The sequence below is a fragment of the Charadrius vociferus genome, unplaced genomic scaffold (genome assembly GCF_000708025.1).
Source record: "Charadrius vociferus isolate BGI_N301 unplaced genomic scaffold, ASM70802v2 scaffold163, whole genome shotgun sequence".
In the NCBI taxonomy this organism is placed as follows: Eukaryota; Metazoa; Chordata; class Aves; order Charadriiformes; family Charadriidae; genus Charadrius; species Charadrius vociferus.
In genome coordinates, this window is record NW_009648332.1 from 8,756,319 (window position 1) to 8,766,371 (window position 10,053).

General features: G+C 44.6%; 1 protein-coding gene across 1 annotated transcript; it reads left to right on the forward strand.

The window, feature by feature from the left end:
* The first annotated feature begins 904 nt into the window (after positions 1-904).
* MED8 (mediator complex subunit 8) lies at positions 905-9,285 on the forward strand. Its single transcript, XM_009884678.1, has 6 exons — positions 905-1,019; positions 2,084-2,228; positions 2,894-3,034; positions 3,442-3,523; positions 4,555-4,803; positions 8,814-9,285. The coding sequence occupies exons 2-6, from the start codon at positions 2,226-2,228 to the stop codon at positions 8,876-8,878; spliced, it is 540 nt and encodes a 179-aa protein (XP_009882980.1). The 5' UTR covers positions 905-1,019; positions 2,084-2,225; the 3' UTR covers positions 8,879-9,285.
* The last annotated feature ends 768 nt before the right edge of the window (positions 9,286-10,053 follow it).

Below are 10,053 nucleotides of genomic sequence, written 5' to 3' on the forward strand. Positions count from 1 at the left end.
GTCCCACCCTCCTCATGGATTATTATTGTACAGTTCTTGACTTATATGAGCAGTTCATTAGGGCTGGGACTATAATTATATTTTGCGCAATGCTGTAGTATGAATAAGTTAGAGTTGATAAGATTCTAGAGGGTTTTTGCAAGAGTCAAGGATATGCTTCAGTGTCTTTGGCAATAGAGCCCCTGTCCTGACACTTTGTCTGTCACCATCCTCCCTCACCGGGGGATGTCGGTGGAAAAGGTTATTTAAATAATGTAATCCAGAGCAAAAGGCAGGAGGTGATGTGTGCGTGTGTCGGTATGTCCGGTTTCTGTCAGGGCAGGGTCTCCCACAACTGGTAAGGCACAAGTAGAATAGGAGCTGCCAGTTTCCTTAGCAGCTGGAAGTGGCACTTGTGCAGGAAGAAAGTAAAGAATGAAGTGAAGGGCAGAAACTTTTGGCCATGGACCTGATACTCATTTTGCAAAGGGCTGTTTTGGATTAAGACATCACTGTGCCCACATCTACTGTCAGAAAAGGTTGAGGGAATACTAATCTACTTTGAGCTGGGTTGGCTTAAATGGCTCACAAAGGTGGCATGAGCTAAATTTGATGACTTTGCCTGATGTGGTAAAAAGCAGATGTAAGTGATAATGTCTTCACTGCACCCATCTAAATCTTCAAGAGGATAGCTAGCCAAGGGTTTTCTCAGGCACAAGTCTCTTGCCTAAGTGTGCTGGCCCAAGGGGAAGGAGTCAGTGTGAAACCATAGGATTTTAATCTCCAGAGTCTCTGCTTCCCGTGTAAAGGAGGCTCTCTGTAGGAGAGATTGGACTGTGGATGTAAGCATGTGGATCCACACGGCCATGGGAAGGTGTTAAGCTTTGTCCTCATCCCTTGTCTTTCTTGCCTTTTTTTTAGAGAGAGGAGAAGCAGCTGGAGCTGACCCTGGAGGCGCTCATCAGTCAGGTGGCTGACCTGAAGAACTCCTTGGTCAGTTTTATCTACAAGCTGGAGAATGAGTATGACCGACTTACATGGTAAGGTGTCTCTCAGAGCTGGGGGCACTGTGATCACTGCTGAAGCTGTTCCAGACACAGCTCAAAGGACCACAAAGTATAATTAAAAACCATTAGCCTGTTGTCAGTAGGTTTAAATTTGCTTTTCACGTTTCTGCTGGAGGAACCACTACATGTCTTCCACCAGAAAACCAGTTGAAATCCATTGGTTTCATGCTGTATAGTAATGGAGTCATGTTAATACCTTTTAATCTAGACTCATTATGAGAACTAGACTTGCATCTGCAGTGACTGGAAGCTTCTTGGACAAAATACCTTAGAGACTCATATACACTATACGATGAGCAGTGGTTCTTTCTGCATTTCTTGACCTTTCTGGCTTTTTCTGGCTCTGGTATAAACTGAGCTCCTGTGTTTTGCTAGTTCGGCATGTTTTACCAGACAGCTTGAGAGACTCACAAGGTGGCATTTTCTTCCTGATGGTGCATAAAGAAGTTATAGCTACAGCTTAATAAACTATACGGTATCTTAGACCGTGTCTGCCACTGCAGCAAAGCTTCACAGGCAGTTATCATTTATAGTTAATGTTGCAGAAGGCAGGAGAGGTGATGAATTCCCCAGAGAGAGCAAGCTGAAGGGAACCTCCTTGACAAGATTATCAATTACTTTGCTTCATTATTGCTTAGTCTGGATAGCAAAGCTATAAATATTGTCTCTCCTGGATGTACTGCTTAGGGGTTAAATTGTTTCTCAGACCTTGCTTTAGAATTGCACTGGGAGAGTTAGTGATAAGGAAAGCATTGCTTCTGTGTATGTTACTGAAATCCCAAACAACTGCCATTTTCAGTGGTGCTGCTTGAAACGTCCCTGAGCTGTTTGCAGCATTTGAGCTATTTGCAGTAGGGACTGGGATTTGTCTACATCTGCATGTTGAGCCCTATGTTTTACTGCTTACTGTCTGGAGTAGACTGATTTGAGGAGTAATAGTGTTATTTCCTCACTTCTCAGCCATTTGAGTGAAGAAGCGATAAAAGCCATCTGTGGCATCCCTTTCCATATTCTGTCCTCTTTATTTGCTTTCCCAGGCCTTCAGTTCTGGACAGCTTTGCATTGCTCTCAGGGCAGCTGAACACCTTGAATAAAGTGCTAAAGCATGAGAAGACCCCACTACTACGAAACCAGGTTATCATACCCCTAGTGCTGTCTCCAGACCGTGATGAGGAGATCATGGTAAGGAAATTCCCTCTAAGTGTTGACCGTGGCATATCAGAAAGTGCTTGTGTATCTGCTCCAGCTTGGCATTCCTTGTGCTTGGCATTCTTCAGCTCTGGGTGTAGAGAAAGAAAAGGTGATGAGTAGTTCTTCCTGGGAGCTGCTTTGCTGAGGGGGCTCTCACCTGCATCACTTACACTGGCTACACTTTATAGGAGGTATTCCTGTTCATAAATATATTATTTTCATGATGATGGGCCTGAAAGATAGTGTCTTGTGTAACTGGGAGGTCTCCTTGCGAGCTTCTGGTTTTCTGTGCCATAGCTGTGCCGTTCCTGTCAGACATCTGCATCTAGATTTGCACTGTTTGTCATCTGACCAACATGGGGTGTGTTACAGAACCTCCAGAATGCGCTGGTAATGTTTACTCCTCTGCTTGAGTAAGAAAATGTTTCAGCTGGTCATGGCCGTGCTGGTGGGGTTGCACTGCAGGCCCCCATGGGTTGCTCTGACTAAACAGGCACAGTGCAAATTCCTAGACAATTTGTTGAAACTTTCTAATGCTCCCCAGATCAAGGTGTCCCCACAGCATGCTACTAGTCTTGTTCCAGCTCTGGTCTTGAGCTGTCTGAGTGCTGGGCTGGAGGAGGAGGCTCTGAGTGTGGCTTATCCAACTGTTGCAGCGGCAGACAGAGGGGCGCGTGCCCGTGTTCAGCCATGAGGTAGTGCCTGACCATCTTCGAACTAAGCCTGACCCTGAGGTGGAGGAGCAGGAGAAGCAGCTCATCACAGATGCAGCTCGAATTAGCCCTGATGTGGCACAGGTAGGTGAAGAAGAGTTTGATTCTTCTGCCGCTTAGTCGTAAGGCACAAGATGCCCTTTAACTCGGCTTCCTTCACCCTTCCATCTGACGGTTTTCATTTTGCTATGTCCTTTTCTGTCTGAGATTTCTCCAACTGACCCTAGCTGAGGCTTGGTTTCCTCCACAATTTCACAAATCCAGGGTATTCAGCCTGCTAGCTGTTCACAGGAGGTGCCATCAGACCAGTCAGAGAAAGGTGAAGGCTATCCTATCCCCATAGTGCCCTTCTGCTTGCATTAGCACTGGGCTTTGTAGGCTCTGCTACCAAAAGGCTTATGTTTGGTTACATAGACCCTGGGCGAGACCTTGCTGACTTGTACCGAGTTGGAAGTATCCTGGTGGTTTCTGATGTTTTTCATTTTGCGCAGAAACAGATCCAAAGTCTGAACAAAATGTGCTCAAATCTGCTGGAGAAAATCAGTAAGGAGGAGCGTGAATCTGAAAGCGGAGGTATGTCACTGAGGTGAAAATGGGATACAGGGTCCAAGCAGCAGGCTTGAGAGAGCAGTGGCAAAACAGGTAAATCAGAGCCTGGAGCATGAGAAATGCAGATGAGCAGCATAGACGAAAGCATTCCAGAAGATGCAGGATGGGCTGTCCTGGAGCCCCCTAATTTGAAAAGGGGTCTTGTGGGTGCGATGTGTCCTGTTTGTGTGACCTATGCATGGCAGGAAAGTCATTCCAACCCTTTGCCATATCCCCCTTTGAGGAGGTGGTATTTACCAAGAAAACATCACAATCAACTTGGATTAAGAAAAATAGCTGTGTAAATGCACTGGCAGTGAATGGAAATTCCATGGCTATGTTCAGCCAGAGTCTACAACATGGTTTTTGGCAGGCTTTTCTGTGACGTCCTCTAGATGATGGCTGCTTGAGACTCATGGTCAACCTTTTCTGGTTCTGACTCTGATGCTGGACATCCTTATTTTATTGGTCTCTGCCATCAGCTGTTCACTATTTCTGGGAGTGCTATGCACAACTCTCAACAGTTTTTTTTGTCATCTTTGACATACACATAGTGTAAGCAAGGACCCAAGCTTGGGTTCTGTCTGGTTTCCAAGACTGATAGTAAAACTGGGCAAGAGTGTGGTAGAAAAACTTGCAGACATCATGCTGCTCATGAGCCTCCAAAAGGGGGTGTTGCCATTGTTTATCTAAAACACAGTGCTTGTTACCTGCCATAGGATTCAGCATGGAAGAGCGTTTAGTGGGAACATTCTCACGCCCATGGAGGAGTTGGCTCCCTCTATCATCGTTCCCTAAGCAGCGTATGCCCTGCTCTCAGTGGACAAGATCTTGGATCACCACTGTCCTTGGATTTTGCAGCCTCTTTGACCCTGCTTAAACTCTTGTAGGACAGATTGTTAGAAGCTGATCTCTACTACATGCCACAAAATAGCAGAAAAGTAAATTCAGGACCAGCTATGCTACTTTTTAGACTTGATAGCTAAAATCCTCCAAAATCACTTCTTTTTCTACAGGTTTACGACAGAACAAGCAGACTTTCAACCCTGCAGATACCAATGCACTGGTAGCAGCTGTAGCCTTTGGGAAAGGACTATCAAACCGGAGACCCCCTGGCTCTGGAGGATCTGTCCAGTCAGGTCAACCAGGAGCTGCTGCCATCATTGCAGGTGCTTCAGGCATGCAGCAGGTCCCAATGTCAGGTGCACCAGCTCAGCAGCAGCCAATGCTGGCAGGAGTGCAGATGGCACAAGCAGGACAGCCAGGTAAATGAGTTGCATATCTGACAGCAATTGAAATGCAGGGAGCAAGAAAGGTAAACACAGATGTAGAGATTCTTACTCAGTCACCTTTTAGATATAACCGAGTAAGAGGTTCCTTTCTGACCTTAATAACATGAGTCAGGTTGTAACAGTGGAGTAATACCTGCTTAAAATTGGTTCAGAGGTTGAAATGGATCCCAGCCATTCAGCTTCTTAACTCACACTGCAATACCATTTTAATAATAGACTTAGTGAACATAGGAATCAATATGGAGGGAGGTCACAGCGTACTTTTGTAGGGATCTATGCTGGGGGGTTTGCTGTCAAATTTAAGTTGTGGGTAGGCAGTAAAGTGGAAAAGTTTGATGATAATTAGTTACTTAAGGTAAGAAAAAAGCCAAAAGCTGCCTGTAAAGAGTGACAGAAGGATTTCATATACCAAGTGACTTCACTTAATAATAGTAGATTATGTTTGTATTAAATATATGAAGTGGAAAACATAGGCATAGCAATCTGACTTTACATGTCCAGCACCTGGACTCTAACCTGGTTACTTGTATTTGGGAAATAGATACATGATATAACAGTTCTGTAAAGACATTAATTGGATGTTCAGTTGGGGCAAAAATGCAAATCAAATGTTAGGAATTACTAGAAGGGGAACAGAAAAACAGAGGATATCATTAGACCATTGTATAAATCCATTGAGCACCCACACCTGCAATATTATGTGCAGTTCTGATCTCTTCTCTGCTACTGGGGATAGCTTTAGGGTAGGGAGAAGAAAGTACGGAAGCCTATAAAATCCCAAATTGTATATAGCAGGTGAATGGAGAATGATTGTTCACTGTTTCCAATGATACAGAAAGATCAATGAAAGTGCACCAATGAAAATACTGGCTTGTAGATTCAGAACAAAAGGGAGATAATTTTCTGAATACTAAATAATTACACCGTAGAGCACATTGCCAAATGTGTGGTAGGTAGATAAAGTTTATGTGAGATGGAAATGTAAGTAAGTAGGTAAATTTCTGGATGAAAAATCAGTCAACAGCTAATCATGAATGTCTGACTCCAAGTCCCTGAGCCACAATATGTTAGAAGCTGAGGCGGTATTCTGCAGAGGTATCACTGTTCTGGTATTCTTCCTTAAATGTCCTCTACTGTCAGGAATGGGTTTGGCATGGGGTACCTACAGGCCTAACCCTGTACTGTCATTCTTATGTTCATGTTAATTGAGATTTTGGATATCGGATATCCTAATTGGTGTTTTCTTGCCTGTATAATGACTGTTGTTCAGAAATGAACTTGAGCAACAATATTAATCCTAAGTTAATAATATATTTATGTAAGAGTTAGAAAGTAATTTCCACTGTGATTTGGAAACAAAGAAGGCCCCTGTGATTTCTGGCTGCATACCCACAAACACTGTCTCCAGGATGGGAAGACAGTCGCTTCTGTACGTCAAGCAGAATGCGCTGGTAACAAGAGCACTTGTCCAGCCTGTGTTACCGGGAAGTTCCCTTTTGCTAAGAGCAGCTATACTGTGTTTTGCCAAAGGTCAGTCCCACTGTTCGGGTTTTGACAGTGCCCATAGCCAAGGCTGAAAGAATATAAGAACAAAGTATGTCCTGACAGCAGTTGTTTAGGGATTTTAAGCCAAAGTTTGGTTTGAGACCAATGGGTATAGCAGCCATCAATTTCTGCAGTTCCTTTTTGAATTACAATTTTGACTTCTACAATGCCTATGGCAACGCCTATAGCTTTATTGCATGCTTTGCTTAAAAAAAAATTCCTTTTTATGTTTACATCTTTTGCCTGAAAATTTTATTGCATGTTTCCTTTTTACCTATGTTGTGAGAAACAGTGAATAATCTTTCCTCAGTTACTTTCTCCATAATAATTTTCATCCTTTGGAAGTCATAGAATCATAGAATTGCTGAGGTTGGAAGGGACCTTTAAGATCATCAAGTCAGACCATTAACCTACCCTGACAAAACCATGTCCCCAGTTACCATATCTACCCTTTTTTTAAACACCTCCAGGGATGGCGAATCCACCACCTCCCTGGGGAGCCTATTCCAACGTTTAATAATCCTTTCAGTGAAATTTTTTTTCCTATTATCTAATCTAAACCTCGTCTGACATAACTTGAACCCATTTCCTCTCGTCCTATCACTTGTCACCAGGGAGAACAGGTCAGCCCCCACCTCTCTACAACCTCCTTTCAGGTAGTTGTAGAGGGTGATAAGGTCTCCCCTCAGCCTTCTCTTCTCCAGGCTAAACAACCCCAGTTCCCTCAGTCATTCCTCATAAGTCTTGTCCTTCAGACCCCTCACCAGCTTTGTAGCCCTTCTCTGGACACACTCCAACATCTCAATGTCCTTCTTGTAGTGAGGGGCCCAAAACTGAACACAGTACTCGAGGTGGGGCCTCACCAGTGCTGAGTACAGGGGGATGATCACTTCCCTAGTCCTGCTCACCACACCATTCCTGATACAGGCCAGGATGCCCTTGGCCATCTTGGCCATCTGGGCACACTGCTGGCTCATATTCAGCCGGCCATCCACCAACACCCCCAGGTCCTTTTTTGCCAGGCAGCTATCCAGCCACTCCACCCCAATCCTGTAGCACTGCATGCAGTTGTTGTGACCCATGTGCAGGACCCGGCACTTGGCCTTGTTGAACCTCATACCATTGGCCTCGGCCCATCGGTCCAGCCTGTCCAGATCCCTCTGCAGAGCCATCCTACCCTCAAGCAGATCAACACGCCCGCCTAGCTTAGTGTCATCTGTGAACTTACTGAGGGTGCATTTGATCCCCTCGTCCAGATCATTGATAAAGATATTAAAGAGAACTGGCCCCAGTACCGAGCCCTGGGGGACACCACCTGTGACCAGACACCAACTGTCGGTCATGTCCTCCTCCCTTTGTCCATCTTTTTTTTTTTTCCCCCGGCCGAGTCCTATTCTGTTTAATATGTCTTCTGTGTGAAAATTATAATATATCTTGGACCACCCTTGTCACTCTTACCTGCACCTTTTCTGTTTGTTTTCAAGACTGGGAACACCAGAACCGCTCACAGTATTCCAGATGTGGGTGAACCATACAGTCCTGTTCACTCTTCCTTAGCACTAAAGTGATGTCAGATTGCCTGCCAATCCATTGCAGGCAATGACCTGCTTTGGATATGTTTGAGAAAGTTTAATTATCTTTATTCTTTTAGCCATTTGCTCATCAAATCTTTTCTTATCCTGCTGCACTACAGTTTCAGTTGTCAGAAGTTGTCCTTTTTTTCTGTTCCAATTTGAACACACATTCCACTTTCTGAGGGAGTGTTCTTTGAACATTCCTCTGTGCTGCTCTTTAATCACTGTCTTTTTGTTTATTTTTCTCATGATTTTAGTTTTGTCTAGCACTGTACACTTATTGTAAGCTGCTAGTACAATGTCTTTGATCACACTCCCATGTATGATTGGTATCAGCAAAGAGTAATAATGCCCAAGAGGTGCATGTGGTTAAGAGAAATTAAGAGATCTGAGAGAGGCTTAGTAATTTAAAAATACGCCCTGACTATAAATAATTCTACCTGGAAGAGGATAGATGCTCTTGTATTTGCCTTTCTGAAGTGGAAGTGGAGATCAGTCCTGGTACTTCTGAGAGTGCTGCTGCCAGGAACTTCTGTGAGACTAAACCAAGTCCCACACTCCTGTAGGAGCATCCTGACAAAGAGACAGGCTTGTTTAAAATGGAACAAGGATGGAATTTGGGGGGATAGCTGGGGGACGTAGGAACTGTCAAGGAGATTCCTCAACAGAAAAATGCCAATTTGTAGGAGAGATTGATTGTGTTAGGTCAGAAGCTGGACGATGCTTTAGCAGGTAAGCCTAGTCTGGTACCTGGAGTGGAACAGGAAAAGCCCAGGAAGGGTTGCTGTGAGTCTTGCATGCTCCTGAGCAAATGTCCTCTCATATAGCTGATTTTGCATTGCTTTTTCTTTTTCCTCTCTCCAGGAAAAATGCCAAGTGGCATAAAAACAAACATCAAATCTGCCTCAATGCATCCATATCAGAGATGAGCTGAGATGAACCAGACCCAAGGATCGGCAGTTACCAGCATTGTTCCTGCTGCAGCCACCACATCTGGATTCCTTCTAGGACTTCCAAGTCCCTTCACATATCCACACACCATATCCAGGGAGACATGGGTTATGAGGCCCTTCCCTGGGTTTTCTTTAGTGCTGGATGGCTTGTGTGGAGCTGCTGGTGGCCATGTCTCCTGGACACAAGTACTCCTCTGTTCAGTCAGAGCAGAGGACTTTGCTTCTGGTATTGATCCCATCTTCACATCTGGCCTGGAGGACACCTACCCTTTCCTGATACAGAACCCGAAGAGGTGCACAGAGCACTGTCTTCCTTGTTTCTGCTTGTTTACTTCTTTCTTTACTCCCTCTTGTTGAATAAAGACCTTGTTACGCACACTGTGAGACACTGGTGTCTGTCTCTCGGGTCATAAGAACTCTCATTTCCCTTTGGGTAAGGCTACAGAGCAGCTCCAGTCTAAAATGCACAGAACATGTTGGAGGCTGAGTGTTGGAGCTACAGGCTTATGTGTAAAGAGCTGCTATAAAGTGAGTCAGCAGGGTACAAACATAAGCAGTAAACATTTTGTTCATTGTAAACCCATTATGACTATTCCCCAGAAAGCAAAATACTAGGAAAGACTATTACAAGGCCCACAGCAAGAAGGCAGCATTTCAGGAACAGAAGCACAGAGCTTTTGTATTCTGATGCTGCTGCAAATCCCAGCTGGATCTGATTTCATTTCCATAGTTCTCTGCTTCTGTGTTTCCTGTAAAGTCTTTTAGCGACTTCAGGATTAATTCGTCACTTCAGAGAGGTATTTCAATCTGCTCAGGATGGTGGCACTTTTGAATTGGCCAGGCTGTGAGGTCTGGCCCATTTCTCTTTGGAACTGAGCATCGTGAAGCCATCCCTGTTCTACTTTCTGCCCTTGAGCTGTAACATATAATCTGCCTAATGAAGGATTCCTCTGAGAATAAAGGGTGGGGACACATGCCCACAGAGCGTGTCAGTACATACAGCACCATCCTAAAGACAACCATCGTGCCTGTTGCTGCTCTTGCCTGGACTTCCCTTTTGACTTGTGGTGAAAGCCAGCACTGTATTTTACTCAATAGCATCTGTCAGCAATCTTACGGGTGAGGAAATCTCCACTCAGCAGATACAGCCT